Here is a 20,116-nt window from a genome sequence, read left to right on the forward strand (position 1 = left end):
ACGTCTCCCGCGCGCCCCCGCGGTCGCGGCTACGCGGTCATCAAGCACCGAAGCGGCCAAGGCGAGCACGCCGCTGCTGGCACCCCTATGGTTTGGACCGGTGCCGCCTGATCTGATGCCCTCCCGTGGCACGTGGCTCGCGATGTACTAGGTGCAGCCGGGGGACGGCGTGTTCCTCTGGGGTTTGAACGGGTCGCGCTACGCGGTGCGCGACGAAGACGAAGACGACGACTTGACGAGGCAGCCACGGATCGGGCAGCGTTCTCGATCCGCTCTCTAGCGTGCAATCTTCGACGGCACAACGGCTACTTTCCACGTACATGGTCGTCGGTCGGTCGAGACTTTATACAGAAAGAAACTAGTGTTCCACCGTTCGTATTTCGTATCTGCTGCGTTTTATGTGTCCTCCGTAACTATAGTGCAACCATGAGAAGCTTTTGATCTTACTGATGATTTGCAGTTTTGCACTGGCGAGCATACGAACCATGCGCAAAACATCGCATGCTTCCCCGCCACGGCCGGAGCAGAAACCAGAAAATCGCGTTCGGCCGTAGAGGCTTTGGGCGCAGACAAAATTGTGCTGCTCCAAATCCCAAACAAATCGTAATAAAGGCCCACTCCAACTGAATGAACGAAGGCCTCGAAAAGCCCTAACAAATCGTAAGACGGGCCCACTCCAACTGAACGAAGGGCCTCGAAAAGCCCGAACTGGGCCGTTTCCACCCTCACGCAAGTCGCATATTGCCGCGGTGGGCAATTTCGCACCGCAGTAGTAAAGATGCTCACTAATCCTCCATTGCCGGGAGAGGCTCCTCCATTGCCATGTAATTTAATTCCCACAGTGGAGAAACAAATTTATCCAAGCACCCTTTTTTCCAAACAGAAGCTAAGTGTAGGCAAGTAAATCTGAAGCGTTAGGACAATAGTCGTGAGCAAATTTATATCGCAACCTGAGTTTCCTTGGAGCGGACCAATTTGCCGGCCAATTTTCTAGCTTCAATCAATAAGAAGCCAGCCAACAGCAGTTAAACTGAATTGTAGAAAAGGAAAAATGAAGCAAAACAAAGAAGCTGATCCTCCTGACAACGCATCTCTATACAGGTTCCTTTCCCAACGAAAAATTCGAGCAATGCCTGAGGTCTTCTTCGTCAATATTATTTCTCCTGCCTATATCATGTTTGCAAGGAATGACAGTATCGTTTCCAGCTTATGGAAGGGAAGCTCTCAACTCCTTCCTGTCTGGTCCGAATGACTGCACAATCAACGAGCCAGGTCAGAACTGGCAAGCATGTCATCAAAATAAAATTTGTAGTTGGAGCATGTTATGTGAGTTGCTAGTTTGTTAGATAAAACAAAACCTGATCATTCATGAGCTTGTTATGTGAGTTCCTTGTAGAAACAGATATAAGCACTACCAAGACAATAAGACTAATGGAACACTTTCTGGTCATAAAAAAACTTATAAAATTTTGGCTATTAACATCTTTCGAATACTTATAATGCAAACATGAAACACTTTCATAGTAATATTAAGATTAAATTTAGCAATCGAAGTTGTGTTTCAAGACTATGCTAATTTCAGAACAGCCAGCAAAACATTTCAAATTTGTAGTTGAATGGTGACAAAAGTACTATAGAAGCACCGTTAGAAAATGGAGATTGCAGAAACTCAACTCCTTATAAATACCCTACCTACTAATGCAAACATATCAACAGAAGGTATCAGCACAGACACAGCATTTTCACTTCAAATAATAAAGAGAATTTCAGGCCAAGAATAGTTGGGTGTTATACCCCCACCAACTCGCTTGGGACAAAAGTTGGATGTTGCAAATGCAAGGCGTTATGCACTTCAGATGAGATTAATTATTTCTGGTTAAAAAGATCTACGAAACAGATTTGAGAACAACTTACCTCCACGCCAAAGCCCTTCTTATAAACATTTGTGAAGAGCTCAAAGGTACCGGGCATAGAACTTTCCTGTAGATATTGACAGGAGCATATGCAGTGGTAATAAGCATAGTTAAATTTGAAGTAAAACAAACTAAAAGCATATCTAAATGCAATGGGACATTTACCTTTGCTTTAGCAATGGCGTCATCGACTTGTTTCCTGATTTCTTTCTCCATATCCTGAGGAGATAATAAGTGTGTTAAAAAAATATAATATGAACTGAATGAAACAATATTTTTGCTATTTTAATATTGCCCCTATAAAAACATCCGCTATGCTTCAATTCTACATGTATACTTCTCGTATTTCCAAAAGAATACTGTACCTTGAGCTCAGCAGGAGTTGCCAGGTCATGAGCCAAGATCAACTTTCTAACCCTCTCAATTGGATCACGTTCCTGATGATATTTAAATAGAATTAGTTGAAATACATTCATAGCATGGCTTACATTCCAAACTGAAAGATCAAAACATCCTACCTGTCTGACACCAGAAATCTCATCCCTGGTGCGGTAAGTGCTTCCTGGATCTGACATAGAGTGGCCATGGTACCTGTAGGTATCCATCTCCAGGACCTAAACACATAGAATTAATGAGTTTTAGACTTTTAGTAACCATTATTCAGCATATATAATGGAATAATCATAGATTGAAAGAAATGGAATAATCATGAGGACATAATCATGCGTGCAAATTCTCAGAAAAACACTTAAGCATATGCACTTAGGTTCAACTATTTAATGTACCCTAGAAACAAAATAGCAGCAACAGCACATTGTAAGTTAGCATAGCAAAGTGTTCCTCTAGGCGTAAGGCAAATCAGTGCCCAGCAGGCTAGGCAGGATAGAGATGCACAGTCAGTAGGCCACACCCTGGCAGGCTAGGCAGAAGTCTCAGGCAACAACAAACCCTAAGTTAGCATCAGAGTATGGTTACTTTCGTATTTCCCAAGTGAAAAAAGGATCAATAGCAGTAGCTGACATAGGACGATTGTACAACTGCTTTGATCAGAAAGCATACCATGGGGGCGGTCTTTCCCCCATAAGCTGAGTTTTTTTTAAACAGAAAGCATACCACTCTTAGCAGTTTGAATAAACAATGACATGAAATATAGCCTACATAAATCGTTGTTTTAATTGCATCCTTTTTTAAAATCAAAATTTTAATAACCCTGCAATGTTAGATCTCGCTGATACATTTACATACACAGCCATGCGTGTAAAATCAACAACAGCATAGCTAGTACCACTGCTGAACAGTAAATTAGGTGGAGTAATGCAGATAATTCATTCATTGCACTCATAAGAAATTAAATTTCCCTCTTTCAAAAATATAAAGCATGGTTTGACTTGGTGCAGACTTCAACACCATATTTTGGATGTTAATATCTCACATATCTATAGTTCATGACCTGATCAACACCATATGAAAGTGCTTACAAATATGAATCTAATGATACTAGAGTTGTATCCTACAATCTATAAATTCTTAGGTTAAGTCTTATTCAAAGATTATGAAGTTTGAATCTTGAAATACATGCACGTCTTATGAAAAGAAACGGAGGAGTAACAAACTGCTAGTAAGCGAGGGGAAATCTTGGGAAAATATTATATACAGTTTTCACAATGAAAGATCCATACATTTGCATAATGTATAGACATTATGTTTTCCCAGCATAAAAAGGTGACTGCAGGGCTACTGAGTTAATTATGGTCTATGGCTTCAGTTCTTCATATGAATTTAACAGAGGTACCAAAACGGCCAAGCCTAACCCGAAACCCCTAACAGTTCTCCTACATGGGTGTGCATCCAAATAACAGAGGACAGCAAAGATTCATAGTACTCACAATTGGGCCATTGGCAACAGCATGCTCCTTTGCGAATTTGCATGCTTGCTTCACAGCAAGAACATCCATTCCATCAACCTACAACAAATAGTCGAATACAATTTAGAGATGTCAGAAGCATCAACATGAGATCCGAGCTTGAGTAATCCCCCTATACAGTTGGAGCTGGAGCTAACTTAAAATGGGGGAACAGGAGGAAGCATACATCAACATTTATCATTATAATTGATACAAAATGCATGTTTTTACACTTAAAGGAACAATATAGCTTCCATCCACATATTTACTCAGGTCAAACTAAAATTGATGTTAGGTAGTTACAATAAACAATTGAAGAGACTGGAACTGCTAGCATGTGCAGAAATGCCATCCTGACTCAGCTGTATCCTTTGATCAAGGAATACCCACTTCAGCAATTAAAGGGTACCACACAGAGAATCTATAGAGTCAATTGCTCCATATAAAAACGACCATAAGCAATCAAGCGTGACAGAAATCAAGTTAATCATATCAGTCAACTCACAAATCCAGACACTGAACAAACACAAGAATAATTCGAAATCACCTTCAATCCAGGCACATAGTCACCACGCTTGTAGTAGGCAGGGCTCTTCGCTGCCCTCCACTCCGCTGTTCCCATGCCATCTATACAGCAGAAATCAAACTCAGATCAGGTCATAACAGATGAACAATCAGATTTGTTAAGATCTAGCCCCAATTCTCGGAATTGATGCACGGACTCACAATGGTTGTTCTCGCAAACCAATATGGCGGGCAGCTTCCAAAGGGCCGAAATGTTGAGCGCCTCAAAGAGCTGTCCCTGGTTAGCCGCACCGTCACCATAGAGCGCGAAAGTGGCGGTGTCCTCCTTCTTGTACTTCTGCGCGAAGGCGAGGCCACATCCGAGGGGCACCTGCGCGCCAACAATGCCGTGCCCGCCGTAGAAATTGGCATCCTTCTTATAGAAGTGCATGGATCCACCCTTCCCGCGGGAGCAGCCGTCCTCGCGGCCCATGAGCTCGGCGAAGGCGGAGACGAGATCCCCTCCGCGGGCGAGGTAGGTGCAGTGGTCGCGGTAGGCGGTGATGATGGAATCACCGCGGGTGATGGCGGCCTCCATGCCGACGGCGACGGCCTCCTGGCCGTCGTAGAGGTGGCAGAACCCGCGGATGAGCTTAGCCTTGTAGAGGGAGTCCGCGGCGATCTCCATCCGACGCATGACGGACATGTCGCGGAAGAAGGTCATGAGCTCGGCGGGGGTGGTGGTGACGTCGCGGGAGGGCGGGTCGACGAGATGGGAGGTGAAGGGGACGGAGGTCTCGATGGTGAGCGCAGCCGTGGAGTCGGAGATCGGGCGCGCCGCCATGAAGGCCGTGGCCGGGGCCCGCGCGGCGGGGAGGCGGCGGAGGAGGGCGGCCGCGGCCATGACGACGATCCGCTAGGGTTTCGGGGTGGGGGCGGGGTGGTGGGTGGGTGGGGAAGGGAGGGGAGGGAGGAAGGAGATAGACGAGAGATTTGATTCGTGGAGTTGTTGCTTTCTTATGAAGGGGGTTGGTTGGTAATCCTGCCGCTGCTGGGCTTGGCGGGCTGGCGGCGCAGACCGCAGATTGCTCCCGTGCAGACGTGCGATGCTGTAATTTAATTGGTTCAGCGAGTTTGACTGAATAATATATACTCTGATTAGATTTGCAATATGGTTAAAAATTCGTCAGACTGCTTAAAAAAAATCGTCAAACGACAATTGACAACAGGATTTTATTTGAAGAACAAGCGCATCTGATGCGCCTTTTATAATATCATTTTTCGTATGGTAGCTGATCTCCCCTAATTGGACGATTATAATATATTGCTTGTCTGGCAGAATTATGATTGGAGCCTGACAAATAATATAGGTTTAGTCTTGGCACTTTTTTAATCACTGTCATGGCAAACAAATAACTCAAGCGGGCAAGCGGCTGCAAATACATCGAAACTTTCTTAATTCCACCAAGATCTGAAATTTACTAGGGCCAAACCAGTTAGTTTGATATGGCCAAGTGGTTATGCTCAAAGTTGAAGTTAAATTGTAGCCAAGAGAACAGCTTTGTAGTTGGGATGCCTCCATAATCCAAGTAAGAATGATGAATTGGTTGTTGGATTTAGTGTTGCTGCCGACGACGTTGGGGAATATTTGGTTAAATTATTAGGCAGACAAAGCGAAGCCAACTAGCCGACTATAATCATCTTAATTCAAAACAACCCAAGCAATGGCGAGGAGCCAATCCCTCGGAACAATTTGCCCACGTCAACCATCCTTTTCCAATCGTTTTTTCGGCGCTGGGTGGGTGGGTCAAGGCATCTTAGCGCATGATAGTGAAAGAGCAATGTGTACTACTTTGGTCAGAACTATTTATGCAAAATTACAAACCTTTTCCTTTGTGCATGAATTGGTCAGCATCAGTTGCTTTCAGGTTGTATACAATATCAGCAAGGGTTTCAGGTAACCTGAAAATTGTGATGCCTTATATTTTGATTGGATGGGTTGTCTTCAAATCATCTAGGTAGTAATATACAAGAATTGAAGAGTACAAGATGATTGGATTTGGATGGCGGCTGTTTGGTTGGCTCCTGGGCACCCAGGTGACCGAGCCTGGGGCTAGGATCGCTGCGTGACCGGCGCGCTGCATGCTAGGGCTCGATGCCTCAATCCCAACATTGCATCATCTGGACGCAGACAAGGCAAGGATAGTTTCTTTGTTTTGTAGCATCTGAACTGTGGCAAAGATCACACAACCAAAGAAAACCATACAGTATCCGTGTGATTGTATCTGAACCGAGATTTGAGTACAATTGATATTTCTCCCCAGATAGATATGCACAAGATATACCACATTGTTAGAAGTTTCAGCAGCACGAACGGTGACAGAAAGTCAGGAAGTTTTAGAACCCACATAGGTAAGCAAATAAACAGCAAAAATGGACAAGAGAACCCAGAGGTCAGATAATAATGCGTGTTTCACTCTCGTTTTCTGCCTGAAATAGCCTAAAGACATCCTGCATTGAGTAAATACAATGAACCCTAGGCCAAGCTACCAAGTCATGTCTCTGTTTTCTCCACCTTTTAACAGATTGTACAGGTCAAATTCTAAAGCAAGCACTAAGAACAGCACTGCTTCTTGAGCCTATAACTTGCCTACAAAAAATGGTTAACAACAGACTGGCCTAAGTGTTGTTGCATGCTGTTGCTTCCCTGAGCAAATTCAGAATACCAAGTCTTCCACGCTTCGACATAATGAGCAAAAAGATCACCAAGCGCTGCATTCAGATAAACATTGGAAAATTCTGAGTGTAACAAAAGAACATTCTATTTCTAGCAACTATCCTATTCCTACTTTAAACTTCTAACAGTAAACGTGCTAACAAATGTCAAATGGTCATAATGGATTATTTGCAAGCGTCTTGCATAATACATTATAAATTTCAGCAGACCTCATATTAACTTCTGCTAAATAGAAGTTGCATTAGAGATGTGTTACAGACTCACAGTATTCCTGGGATCATATTTCATTTTTAGACTTTGTAGCTGGCTGGTTGCAACAGGGGGCTGGCAAAGGTAACATGATGGCATTATTTGTCTTGGCTGGAGCTTGCCGGGAGCTCTGGTGTATTAGGGACGGCTTGCTTCATGCCATTCAACTAAAGAGGGTTGGTGGTGACACTTTTTTTTTGGGGGGTGGGGGGGGGGGGGGGGGGGGATTTTTTTTTTGGGAATGTTGGTGGTGCCACTTTGGAGCACCAATTCACACCACTACTACTCATATACTTCTAGACTAAACAAATGAACTAGATGGAAACAAGATTCTATACTTAAGAAGCCAAAAAAAATAACTTGTCTAAGGAATGGAACAAGATTAAAGTGAACACACCTTGGTTCTGGTACTGTGGTCGAAATGAAACAGAAAGGCTCTCCCAGTCCTCAGCTCTCTCCCTTTGCCCAGGTTTATTGCCACCATCAAGTTCATGTTTCCTTGCACCAGCAGGGTGGAAAGGACCATAAACAAAACCATTGTTTTTACCCTGCCCAAGCCGACTCTGCACAGCTACTTTGCAGTTCTTTAAGATGTCACCCCTCTCTCCCAGTTTTGCTTTCTTCTGGATTTTTGAATGTAAATTGCTTCTAAGCATGTCAGTGTTAGTGATATCAGTCCCAAATGCTCTTTTGTTAGATACGCTCTTCCCTGGTGGGGGTACAGCAACTGTGACACTATTTTCTGTGCTTGGTTTCGCGGCCCTACCCAACCAACGGAATGCAGGCTTTCTCGTGTCCCCTTGCTGTATCTGCAATCGACAGTTCAAGAACGGATGTTAAAAAAAAACAGAAGGTACCAAAAGATTGCAACTTAATCATTAAGCAAGCATTGAAAGCCTACCTTCTCAATCAGATTCAATGAAGACAACACATTGGCAATGTCATATAGCCTCCGAACTTTAGCTGCATTACCAATAAATTATCAAGATTAAATTATGTTTATTAGTCCTGATGGTGCTACTGCTGCACGTTTAGAAAGAGAAAGTGCGAGTACTAACTTCTCATATTGGTCTCCTCATGGCCTTCTCCAAGGAGCAGCTTTGCAGCCTCATCAAGTGAAATCGTGTCAACCTGCTCCAAGTATAGAATTCTTATCAATGAACTGACCATGAACCTTCAGGCAGAAATACAGATATTATCATATTAAGAATGCCCACCTCCATGGTGAGGAAGAGCTTCACGAAATTCTGTGTGAGCAACCCAAGTGACTTCTCTTTCCTATGATCTGAAAATGTAGCAATCAAAATTCAGAGCCTGGCAGGCAGAATGAAACGGCACATGTAACACATGTTAAATAAAAATGAAGCAAATAGCAATGTACCAGATCTAAGCCGGCAACGGGGTGCACCAGGTTTATCAGAAGGATTGTCCATAGTCTGACTCAGTTTCTCGTTCTCGATATCACCATCCGGATTGCCCAACTTATCATCGTCTTCGTCGTCAGACATCTTCACAAAAGGGCATAGGAGAAGAAACACTTCAGTTAGGAAGTGCAGTCTGCAGACCAGAACCAGATACATCGATTCGAATGGAAGAGAAAGGCAAGAAGTCGTACAGTGGAAGCAGATTGCTGCTCAGTTTGCAGAGGAGCCAAGCCAGACTTCTCTCTTAACGCCCTCTCCTGAGAAGAGCAAGAGAAAACGAACCACGGCTCAGATATATGGATGAGATCTACAGTTCTTGATCGAAACACCACACGGGGGACTAGACGCAAACCTTGAGTTCTCGCAAAGCCATTGGGACTCCATCGAAACCTATCCAGGTGTAGCGATTCTTGGCCTTCCTCACAAGAATCTTCGCACAGGGGGAACTGAATCAGAACTAGAACCATACCAGCAATTGCGTTCAAGAAAGGCAGAAGAAGAAAGAACTAACCCCGACGCTCTCGAGCACGTTGACAATGTCGTAGATCCGGCGCCTCTCCACGCCGAGGCTCTTGGCCGCTTCGTCCAGCCCTATGGACTCCACGTCGTCGCGGTCGTACAGAACCATGAAGCTGAAAGCAGCACCGGAGAATTCGGTCAGAACAGCAAAGAACTCAAAGGGATTACAAATCCCCAGACGTGCCGAGGCTGCGGTAGGCTCACTTGGAGCAGAGGAGGCCGAGCGACTTCTCCTTGCGGCTGTAAGCGTGGTGGCGGCTCTTGGCGGCCCCGCCCCCCGCGAGCATCGGCCGCGGCCGCGCCTCCTGCTGCTGGTGCTGTGGCAGAGCGGACTCCATCGCCGCCGCTGCAGCAGCGGCCACGGCCACCTCGGCGACGGAAGAGGAGGACGCCGCCATCGCCATCAACATAGCCGCCGCCGCCGATCCGCGTGAGGTGCCCGCGACGAGAGGATTCCGCAGGATATGGGCTCGCGTGGTGCGGGTCTCGGGGACGGGAGAAGGGAATTCCTGGAAGTATTATAGGTGGACGGTCTGTGCGGGGAGCGGGAGGGGGGAGGAGACGACGGGGGAGGCGCGGGCCGCGGCGGCCGTCGAATGGGATCTGGAGGGCTCGATTTGGCGCGGCGGTGGCGGCCTCGCCCGCGTTTCAAAATTTTCTCGCTCCGCTCCGCTCCGCTCCCGTGCGGCTCCGGCCGTTTCGCTTGGGGAGATCGGCTCGGCGTGGCTCGCAGTCGCAGGGCGTGGGAAGCGTGAGCCGCCGTGAGGGTCTCTCTCTCCCTTTCCGCGGTTTGAAATTTGAGCGGCTGACGCGCGCGGCTGAGCCGAAGGGGGAGCGGGGCCTGGACGCGGTGCGCGTGCGCGGAAGTGTGGGCCGTGGCCGTCGGATTTGGAGGTTTTTTGCGCGGTTTGGGCGATTTTCCTCTCGGCTCATCGCGGCGGGCGCGCGTCTCGAGGAGATCTGTTTATGTGAACGGCACGTGGGGGAGGGGCGCGATGGCGCGGAGGCAGCAGGGCGCGCGCCACGTGAGTTCGAGACGGTTGGTGGTTTGGCTTCGGTTACCCGCGCCCGTGCAGCAGCCGTGCCGCCAATTGGCAATTCCCTTGCGATTTCCCCTGCTCTCGCCTGTTTCCGTAGTCGCAGAACCGCGCTGTCGTTGCAGGCGTTCTGCCGATGGCGATGAATGAACGTATACCATCTTTCCGAAATCTACACGGACACGGGCAGGGATTTGGATTCTGAAATTTTGAACCCGTCTCAGTTTTACACGTTTTCCTTCAGCAGGTGGGCACTCTCTTGCCCTCTCCGTGTATGGCTGATTAACTGAATCTCTTTGCCCTGTACGTGTACATTTGCAATTCGCAGATCATGGGCCGATCCATGCGGTCGTTTTGCAGATTTGATGCCTTCTTGGGCCGTCCTGACAGGCCAGATAGTAGGCTAGCAGTGTGAGTCCATGCCTTCCGTGGAGTAACTGAACTGCCGCTTTGTGATTTGTGAATACTGATTCACTGTAAAGCAATTCGGGCACTGGAATTTCTCCCTTCGCCATACGTGTGGATGTTAGGCTGCTTACTGGCAGCACCATCAAGCATTAGAGGTTGGAGTGTGATATGAGGACAGATTCACAGCCAGCACACACTGGAAAACATAGTAATGAAGCTCGTCAACATAGAACCACCTTATCCGACCTATTTACAAGACGCGTCGTTCCGCAGGATGATGGTACATTGTGATTACTTTCCATCATAAAGCTAACTATTTCTCGGGTACCAAGATGGGACAAAACACAGCAGTGGTTGTTCTCGTGCCAAACTGAGCGTACTCCAGGGCGCCGTTGCTTCAGTCTCAAGCAAGGCTGTGTGATCAAGAATCCTCACCGATGATCCACCTCAAGAAATGAGTCCAGCTTTATGGTTTAGCATAGTACTCAAGTTCAAGCTTCGGAGTTACTCCCATAGAACTCTGGTCCACGTGCACACAAACACCATTCTTTCCACTCTGAAAAGCTTCCGAAAATTACAGCGCAAATTCCTTTTTTTTTTCCTTCAAAGAAAGGTTGCCGTGTAAAAGAGAACTGCAGCCGCCACCTTGACCATAAGAAACTCCAGCAGTTCACGCTTCAAACAGAATGTCTTTGTCATGCCAAGCCCATCCTGAATAAATTATGAAGATATTAGGTGCCAAGTAGTTGAGCAGAAGGAAATTATGTAATGCAAAATGTATTGGAAATTTAAATGTAGGTTGGTGGGAAATGAGAGGGAAGCCCTACCAGCCTTAAAAGAGAGATTCTCCAAGATGCATTGCCAATATAAAATTGATAGGAAACCATAACTAAAATCATACCAATGTATTATGTGTGAAAAGTACCACCTTTATGTTGCAGTGTTATTGTTAGCTTCTAACTAAAGTAGTCTATTCTTCGGGCATATTTGATTGTCCTAATAACTGTATCTGCCGCATAAACTGAACTACAGCGAAAGAGATTATTAGATTTTAAATTTTAAAAGAATTACCTTCACTTTTGTAAAGTTGTATCCTTCCTCCTGCCTTCTTGAGTAAGCATTGTTTTCCCTACAGATGAAATGTTTGGTTCGGCTAATGGATTGATGACAAATCCACCCTGAAGCCCATACTTCTGCCTCTCCCATTTGTAAGAAGTTCTGCCCTCCTCTGAGCTGTTTGCTGGGTCAGAGGCAGAAAACCTGGAGGAAGACCTACTGCCACCATGCCTTCTCCAGAATTTTGGGCTTAGAATGCAGCACGTCTTCACATCAGGCTCCCTGTTTGACACCCTTCCTGAAGAGAAGGCCAAATCACGAGAGATCTCATCCAAAGCCATCTCCAGCCCATGCACCCTTGTCTCCAAAGAATTCATGCCATTCTCGGACTTCCCCATAAACTTCTGATAAATATAAGAAAGAACAAATTTCAGATGTGCTTCCAACAAAATTGGAAGGTATCATCATTACGTGAGTAAGTATTCAAAATGTCCACAGTGACTAATACATATATCTCTTATGATATTAACAAAAAATTACACGTGAGGACGCAAAACGTTAATTGCACATGACAGGTGCAGGTAAATCAACAAGATGATTATACACATGCCTTCATGTCACTACTAAAATCAGTGTATGATTTACATTTAGCAATGTCATGTTATGTGGGGAACTTGGAAAGCAACAAGACATGTGCTGCTATTTGTACATGAAAATGTCTTTACTTGCAATTATCATGTTCAAATCTGACCTTACATGTCACTGATACTGAAAAGTCCATGCTGGATGTTAATAGCATTTTCAGTAGCAGTCCCTTTCCAGTATTTCCCAAAACAACAGCCAATACTACCCTCTTCTTGCAACAAACACAGAGGTTGAGACCAAGTATCCAGAAACCAACAACTCCCAGCAAGGACTAACTTACACGAATTGTTTATTCTTGTATAATAGGTTAGTGATCAGGGAAGAATTTTATAGTTATTCATTTCCAGAGAAGTGTTTAATGTCTACAAGCCTTGGAACTGTAAAAAAAAAAAACAGAATAAAGGAAAATTTACCTGGAGTAGATCTAGTAAACTGCTTTGCTGATTTTCAATCTGAAGCAGCTGAGTCCTTATTTCTGACAAGCTCTCATCTTTGTGAACTGCAAACTTTTCCGATCCACCTTCAACTTCTGAAATCTCTTCCAAATTACCACCACCCTCGTATGGAACAACTCGTGACCCTGCTTTAAGTCCAGCCAGCTTGGCCGACCTATCCTCGCTGCCTTGGAAGAGTGTCCTCCTTGCCTCCAATCTGTCTCTCACATTGCCTCCTTTGAGAAGCTTCTCCTCCGTCACCATTTTGATTGGGGTAGCATCCGGAGCAACAGAAATCTCAACTTTGTAGTCACAATTCTTTGCTTGGCGCACTTTGTGGTATGAAGGCGGCGACAGCTTCTTGTTCCTGATGGATGAAGGATTATTTGTTTTGATGATGCTGGGTGACACATCAGGCGGACATGATCTGCTCACAGGCAATCTGCTCCTCCTTGTTGCTGATGGAACAGAGTTTGAGCCCAGTGAAGCAGCTGGATATCGCCCGTCACTTACACTCCCTGGTTGTTGCAAGATAATGTGTCAAAAGAAATAGTTGCAGCACTAGTAAATTACAATAGAATCTTCCTCTACAGAAAGGGCTCCTCCTTTTATGTGGTTCCTATTCCTACTTGCAACGTACAAGAGTTTATGTGGCTCTTGACCTCTTGCAGGGTACAAAAATAAATTTAACAGATCTGTACAGGCAGATTAATAGGAAGTAGCAAAACTACAAAAGGAAATGATCCTTCACCTGTAAGAGATGATCTTCGTTGTGACTGCGACGCTGGTGGCGCAGCCGAGGAGCACTCGTCCTCTTCAGCATCCGGGATCTCCTTCCACGCCTCGATCATCCGGTTCATCGACTCTCGCACAATCTTGACCTGCATTGGCGCATTCTAATACTCAGCCCCCATAGTCAGATCTAAAAAAAATATGGCATCAGTAAGATCCTAACCAAATTGACGACGGACCTTGTCAAACTTTCTGGCCTCGAAGAAGGTAACGCAAGAGGATTTGTAGGACGTGAGAAGATCCGTGTGTTCTAAGGCCAATGCGGCAAGCGCCTCCGCCGCGGCCTTCCTCGCGGCCCAGTCGTCACTACCGATTGCATCACGGAGGCACGGGATGGAGGTCGTGACCTCGGCATCGCCGCCCATGGCCGCGGAGGCGCCGATGAGGGTGATGAGCGCGGGCTTGGCCTTGAAGGCATTGCTGCGGAGCAACTTGAGGAGGCGCGGTTGGAGCTTCTGGAGATAGGAAACGAGGTCGGCGGTGAGGGCGGACGCCTCGACGGCCGCGGCCGTGGCGAGCGCGGCCGCCAGCTGCGCGCACTGGTCCTGCTCGTGGAGGAGCGCGTCCGTGAGGGGCCGGAGCGCGGTGGACGCGGAGACCGAGGCCGCCGCCGCGGCGCGCGCGGTGTCGACGAGCGCAGCGCGGACGGATGAGTCCTGGTCTCGCACGCGGCGAAGTGCGGCGGCGAGGATGCGCGGGACGAGCGGGGCCACGGCGTCGCGCGGGTGGGACGCCGCGACGAGCGCCAGGGCGCGGAGCGCGTGGCGGCGGAGCGGGGTCTTGTCGGTGGGGCGCGCGTCGGAGACCGCCGAGACGAAGGCCGGGAGCTCGTCCGGGTCCAGTGCGCGCGCGATGGCCTCGAGCTCGGCGGCCGCCATGGCCTCGGTGTCGCGGTCCGAGAGCTTGAGGAGGCAGCGGTTCACGCGCTGCTTCAGCGGCTCGCGCCTCGCTGCGGCGCCCATGGCTGGCGTGCGAGGCACGAGCGGCACCGCCGTGTTCTCGCTCGGCTAGCTATTGGCGTGCGCCGGGCCGGGTTGGAGTTGGGAGGCGGCACCGTGGAGTGGCATGGAAGATGCCTAGCTAGTGGTGGAGTGGTGAACTGGTGATCTCTTTCTAATAGGTGCCGCCGTGCCGGTGCCGGGTCAGGGGTAGGCAAAGCCAATACTGCTCCTGCGCGTTTATTTATGCGCTTCTCTTTTGTTTTCTTGCTTTTCTTTTACTTTTACTTTTCCTTTATCTGACTGACATGGAAGAGCTCAACAGTAGCTTTGCACACCAGTTTAATCGGGCTGCCATTGAAGATACAAGTGTCTATGGATTTATCTTAAATCGAACTTTCCTATCTTTAGCCATCGATATATAAAATGAGAGCAAGGCCTAAATGAGATGAGATGGTCCAAGTCCATTCCATGAATTTAGATGGTTGACTCCCTCCCTCATGTTTATACTAAATTATTGGCTTGTGATAACGAGGCGACGATGGATCACCTCAATTCAATTAAAAAAACTAAACAAAAAGGTAAGAAAAAGTGAGAAGTTAGAATATGTATATTTTGATTGGAGAAAGTTTGGAAAAAATATATTAGGCTCCGTTTGGATGTCGATATTGGAGGTCATGGTATTGAAATGAGATGTAATTCCAATTCTATTGTTTGGATGTTGGAATCTTAGGAAAGAATTCAATTCAATTTTCTGTTTGGATGTACAAAAGTAGAATTGGTATTTGTTCGGCTTCTTCCACCATGGCATGACAACCACTACTCCGGCAACCCCTCACCACCGTCACCGCACAAAGGGTTCTCCGACCCGCTGCCCACCTCACCACCCATGAAGAGGAGAGTAGCATCACCCCTCCCAGATCCACAACACGAGGCCAGGCGAGAGGCGACACGGCTTGCCCGCGGAGGGAAGCAGGGGAGGAGCCGCGCGGCTCGCCGGCAGAAGGGAATACGAAGGGGTGTGCTCGGTCTCGAGGGTAGGAGGTTGAGTGCATGATGAAGGATATTAATCAATTCTAAATGGATTGTGTTAGTTGTATTGCTGGTGATTGCAATAATAAAGCATATTAATCAAACACGCACAAACATACACTCTTTCCTACTAATGATTTGGTTTCTGGACCAAACCAGAGGCTTTATGGTGCAAAAATGCAATTAGGTTAGAAAAAAAAAGAGAATCACAAAATGCCAACCAGCCTGTGATGATTGATCTGGACTTCTCAACATAAGCATTTTAGACGCATTCACCAGATTTGTAATTTCTGCCCCATGCGACTACCTACCAAAAAAATGCGCCGCAAGGGAAATGCACTAAACCTATTATTAGTGGTATTCCTGTGTCTCTTAAAATGCAATGTCCCGGAAGTAAGCATGCTGTAGACCTAATCTGTACTGCTACACAGAGTGTGCGACAAAATAGAGACCTGCAGAATCAGAAGGTGTTAGAGCAACTCCAAGAGTATCCTAAAAAATTCTTCCCCAAAACTATGTATTGGGGGTTCTCCTAAAAAAAATTTCCCCCAAAAACATATTAGTCCACAGCAGATCGCTAATAAATAGCCCCCAATATTTCAAACACAGGCCACGTTATCGTATTGGGCCCATCGGAAGGGACGCGCGGGCGTGCGGGAATCAGGATTGGGGGAGGAACGCCAACGCTAAAATATACGCGGTGGCAGGCTATTTTTTAGCGTCGCTAAAAAATTGGGGAAGGTTTAGGTCGATTGTTGGAGTTCATTTTTTCTCTCTTTTTTCCTAAAAAAGGTATTGGGGGTAAGATTAGCAGCCTCTTGGAGTTGCTCTTATGGTCTGACAATTTGAGGGGGGTGTATTAGGTTAGGGGCCACCCTGTTCTGGTCCCCCAACGCACAAGGTACAAACGATCTCTACTCTCTATACTCCACATGAATCTACAAGCCTATATTTGGCAACACTTAACTCTCCGTTCTTGCCGTAATTCCTCGCGGGTAAATTTCTAAGTTCTACACTCCTTTTCGGAGGATTTTTGCCCCCGTGCTCCCTGCCGCCGGTGCCGCTATGGACCCGGCATACACGCTGGCAGCCTGGCAGCAGTGCACCAACACGCACCTACCAAAAATTACATCCCACCACTGCTGTACATAAATGCCGTCGCTGCTGCTATACTACTACCAGTCTACCACTCCCCGTTTGCCCTGCACGCAATGACGCAACCAAACCAACCGACCGAACGCAGCTGCAGGTAAGCCAGGTAGCTTCGCGGGGCGCGGCCAAAAAGGCTGCCGTTTCAGCCGCGCGCACTCGGGCACTCGGGTCGGGTGGGTGGCTGGTGAGAGATGCCGAGCTGGTGCGCCGCGCGCGGCGGCAGCGGGCAGCCGGTCTGCCGCCTGGGCCTGGGCGTCATGCCGTGCCGGTCCCCGGGACGCGTTGCAGGCTTGGCGGGTGGGTGAGCAGCCGGCCGAGCTGGCCACGGATCGGCGAACCGGGAGGGCGGCACGTGATGGCACGCCGCTGCGTGCCAGCTTTGGCTTTTGCGCAAAGCCGGGGCAGCGGCGGAGCTGGCCTTCATCAAAGCGTAGGTGGAGAAAAGGGAGGCAACGGGCTAACGGCACGGCTTTGCGTACCTACGGTACGTATGCCAGTAGACGGCAACAAAAGCTATACGAAATTGTCTTTCGAACGCTCGCTTTAAAGCTGCAAAAATGAACTGATCGAATATATACCGTGCACATGTGTCCCATCCCCAGATCTTTTAACTCCGAGGGAAGCACATCTCATTTGGCGTTCATCTGAACTAAGGGATTTTCTATCCCCTTGAAAATTCGTACGAAACAATGCCCCATGAGGCAAGAGCTCACGTGATAGATATTCCATGGGACACCACATGGCGAGGAGGTAGTACAGCCTAGAGAAGATCGAGCTGGATAATTGCCATGCACTTCGTGTCTTCGTCCGGATTAGCCCTCTATTATTTCACATGCCATGGCAATGCATGCTTCAACACGAGGGAGAGAGGAAGTACAGCCTGTAGACAAGCATCAAGACGCGCGCATGACTTGCAGATTCTCGGCACCTGGCAGATTGCCGTCAGCAGGCGGAATGTATGTCCAAGACCCGAATAGTTCATGATTCGCAGTGCCATAACCAACTGCAAACGTTACATGTTTTCTCAACACGAGCGTTGCTTGCTTCGGTGCTCCGATCCACGGCCACGTCGTTCTCGTCATGTAGCTGTAGCCATGTAGCCACTCTTTATTACAGCAGAAGAAGAATGATCCGGAGGACCGGAGACCAGACGACGCTGCGCGTCCAAATCGGCGTCAAGGCCGCATCCATGGGGCATCACACAGCTGTGCGATCCGGAGGCGGTCGCCTGCGTTCTCCGCATCGGGATGAGACGCACGGCGCGGGCGAGTCCGAGACAAGGAGAGGTGGCGCCGGTGCATGTGCCGCAGCCGCTGCCCCGGCCTTCCCATGCCCATGCGACGTGTGAGTTGTGACCGCGCCGCGCGCACCCTCGCAGGTCGCAGCGCATGTGACATTGTGACCGAGATCGCCTCTTTTGCTTGGACTTTTTCGCGTGGGAGTACGAGATGTTCGTGTCCATGCGCCCGCCGATCTGCTATCAGCTCGGCCACTACGCAGCATGACCTGGCATTGACATTTCGTGCATCGGTCAGTTTCACCTCAATTAAAGCGCGTTAAGATAATACATATGACGGAAAGGCGGTGTGCACACGAGATTTTTAACAAAAATAAAGATGTTCATAATTTTTTTAGTCAAGACTGAGTACAGATATGAACGTATCATGTTCTCGGAAAGGGGTTGCAGCGAAAGCTGATCATTGCTCAACAGTGCCGTATGGCTCGGTAACAACTGGCAAGTGCCAAGATCGGTGGATCCAATTGAATTGCATGGGATCCACGCCCACCGGCCTGTGTTTTTGATAGGTGAATCTAGGCAGACGCTCAGGTGGCTGCCACTTGGATGTTGGCCTCCACAGGGACATTTTTCCAGTGCGGCCAGGAGATCGATATGAATGAACCTCAGGTCCAAGAAACAACTTGGCCAGGAGATGATAAAATAGTTTAGTAGAAGAAGGTACACCGGAGAAATTGTTAGAGCGCCTAACATGTAAAGTGTCTACTCGCCTACGTGTACAACACACATAATTTGGTAAAAAAATTCTCTCTATGGAAATTGAATTGCTTCATATGATTTTCTTCTGGTCCTCAGAAGTAAGCAAGCCATATCTATCATAAGTTTAGTCCAAAATGCTTTAGTTCATGGGAAGCAAATAGGGCCTAAGCATGCCTAGCATTCACACTTTCACGGTACAAACACCGCATAAAGGTAGTCTGAGGGGGGATAAGTTTACAGTAGCATGCATCATAAAAATCAGTGTTAACTAACACCGCATAATAAAGAGAGTAAAGTGCATGGTACATCACGTGAGGGCGCTGAAAGAAACGAATGACGCTTTATGTATGCCGGCATCAACACGACTACACGAGGACCACCATTCCTTGGCTTAAATGCTCACGACCTACAGCTTTCTTAGATTCCCCTGCCGTTCGGAAATGTTGTGTGCTCCACTGCTCCGGAAGACCGGAACAGACGATTATCCAGTGTACATCTGCTACGACCGCACATCCATCACAGCGCACAAATTAAAGCTCAGTTACAATTACAGCCATTGCTTTGATGTTTGCCTGTGAAGGACATGTTTGGATCCAAGTGCTCAAGTTTAGCACATTTAATGCATTAGCCTATTCAAATGGGTATTTTAGCCCATCCTAAAAAAGTGAAAAAAAATACTCCCTCCGTTCCAAATTATAAGTCATTCCAACTTTCTTGGAGAGTCAAAGCATCTCAAGTTTGACCAAATTTATACAATAAAGTGCTAACATTCATAATATCAAATAGGTACCATTGGTTTCTTCATTAAATATATTTTCATAGTATATCTATTCGGTGTCATAAACTTTTGTAATTTTTTCTATAATTTTAGTCAAACATAAAAATGTTTGACTCTCCAAGAAAGTTGGAATGACTTATAATTTGGAACGGAGGGAGTATTAGCTAGTGGGGAGGAGCTAATGGATCCTAATGGCTTGTGAAAAGACCAAAAGGGGGAGAGAAAGGGGAGGTGAGGAGATAAATGGTCAAAAGTGTCATTTATGGACTTTAACTCTATCCATTAACTATGTCTCCAAACGGAAGTGCTAATGGGTGGAAGTGCTAAACTTTAGCAATAACACATCAAACACGCCGCACGAAGTCCGCTTGCGTTCCAAACACGGTTCGAAATCTCAAAACGTTCATACTACCAAGTGTAAGATGTATTCCTAAAAAAAAGAAGTTGTGTAAAGATGTAGGAGCAGGGATCAACTGTCTGGCGACTAGCCAAATGGCTCACTGCGTTTGGACTCCACGCATGGGGTGGACATGGCTCAGCCAGTGACAGGCTCTGACCGCGGACGCTTGTTCGGTGGCGCTCGCTGTCCCACACCCAG

At 47.3% G+C, this 20,116-nt stretch overlaps 3 protein-coding genes across 3 annotated transcripts; all 3 read right to left on the minus strand.

The window, feature by feature from the left end:
• Positions 1-907: 907 nt before the first annotated feature.
• Positions 908-5,262, minus strand: LOC117837459 (pyruvate dehydrogenase E1 component subunit alpha-1, mitochondrial). The gene is made up of 8 exons (XM_034717092.2): positions 4,544-5,262; positions 4,365-4,444; positions 3,800-3,877; positions 2,432-2,527; positions 2,279-2,350; positions 2,079-2,132; positions 1,915-1,980; positions 908-1,252 (listed from the first exon to the last, which is right to left on the minus strand). The coding sequence occupies exons 1-8, from the start codon at positions 5,223-5,225 to the stop codon at positions 1,208-1,210; spliced, it is 1,173 nt and encodes a 390-aa protein (XP_034572983.1). The 5' UTR covers positions 5,226-5,262; the 3' UTR covers positions 908-1,207.
• Positions 5,263-6,775: 1,513 nt separating this feature from the next.
• On the minus strand, positions 6,776-10,055 carry LOC117838603 (E2F transcription factor-like E2FE). Its single transcript, XM_034718729.2, has 10 exons — positions 9,455-10,055; positions 9,243-9,363; positions 9,084-9,161; positions 8,923-8,988; positions 8,689-8,815; positions 8,525-8,592; positions 8,366-8,438; positions 8,209-8,270; positions 7,705-8,116; positions 6,776-7,093 (listed from the first exon to the last, which is right to left on the minus strand). The coding sequence occupies exons 1-10, from the start codon at positions 9,658-9,660 to the stop codon at positions 6,972-6,974; spliced, it is 1,335 nt and encodes a 444-aa protein (XP_034574620.1). The 5' UTR covers positions 9,661-10,055; the 3' UTR covers positions 6,776-6,971.
• An 846-nt stretch (positions 10,056-10,901) lies between these two features.
• LOC117837473 (TORTIFOLIA1-like protein 3) lies at positions 10,902-14,756 on the minus strand. The gene is made up of 5 exons (XM_034717115.2): positions 13,802-14,756; positions 13,582-13,711; positions 12,810-13,348; positions 11,767-12,155; positions 10,902-11,406 (listed from the first exon to the last, which is right to left on the minus strand). Exons 1-4 carry the CDS (start codon positions 14,582-14,584, stop codon positions 11,769-11,771), a joined length of 1,839 nt encoding a protein of 612 aa, XP_034573006.1. The 5' UTR covers positions 14,585-14,756; the 3' UTR covers positions 10,902-11,406; positions 11,767-11,768.
• Between the last annotated feature and the right edge of the window lie 5,360 nt (positions 14,757-20,116).

The sequence above is a fragment of the Setaria viridis genome, chromosome 1, assembly GCF_005286985.2.
Source record: "Setaria viridis chromosome 1, Setaria_viridis_v4.0, whole genome shotgun sequence".
NCBI classification, from domain to species: domain Eukaryota; kingdom Viridiplantae; phylum Streptophyta; class Magnoliopsida; order Poales; family Poaceae; genus Setaria; species Setaria viridis.

What these genes read in the sequence shown, in the direction of transcription:
- LOC117837459 (XM_034717092.2), bottom strand. Translation starts at nt 5,225, where the DNA reads ATGGCCGCGGCCGCCCTCCTCCGCCGCCTCCCCGCCGCGCGGGCCCCG. An exon ending in GGTTTGCGAGAACAACCATT is followed by an intron (nt 4,445 to 4,543) that starts GTGAGTCCGTGC and finishes TCTGCTGTATAG; the next exon opens with ATGGCATGGGAACAGCGGAG. An exon ending in AGAAGGGCTTTGGCGTGGAG is followed by an intron (nt 1,253 to 1,914) that starts GTAAGTTGTTCT and finishes TTGATTGTGCAG; the next exon opens with TCATTCGGACCAGACAGGAA.
- LOC117838603 (XM_034718729.2), bottom strand. Translation starts at nt 9,660, where the DNA reads ATGTTGATGGCGATGGCGGCGTCCTCCTCTTCCGTCGCCGAGGTGGCC. An exon ending in CCGTTGCCGGCTTAGATCTG is followed by an intron (nt 8,593 to 8,688) that starts GTACATTGCTAT and finishes CTACATTTTCAG; the next exon opens with ATCATAGGAAAGAGAAGTCA. An exon ending in AGCTCTTCCTCACCATGGAG is followed by an intron (nt 8,439 to 8,524) that starts GTGGGCATTCTT and finishes TACTTGGAGCAG; the next exon opens with GTTGACACGATTTCACTTGA.
- LOC117837473 (XM_034717115.2), bottom strand. Translation starts at nt 14,584, where the DNA reads ATGGGCGCCGCAGCGAGGCGCGAGCCGCTGAAGCAGCGCGTGAACCGC. An exon ending in AGGCCAGAAAGTTTGACAAG is followed by an intron (nt 13,712 to 13,801) that starts GTCCGTCGTCAA and finishes GCGCCAATGCAG; the next exon opens with GTCAAGATTGTGCGAGAGTC. An exon ending in GTTTACTAGATCTACTCCAG is followed by an intron (nt 12,156 to 12,809) that starts GTAAATTTTCCT and finishes TATATTTATCAG; the next exon opens with AAGTTTATGGGGAAGTCCGA.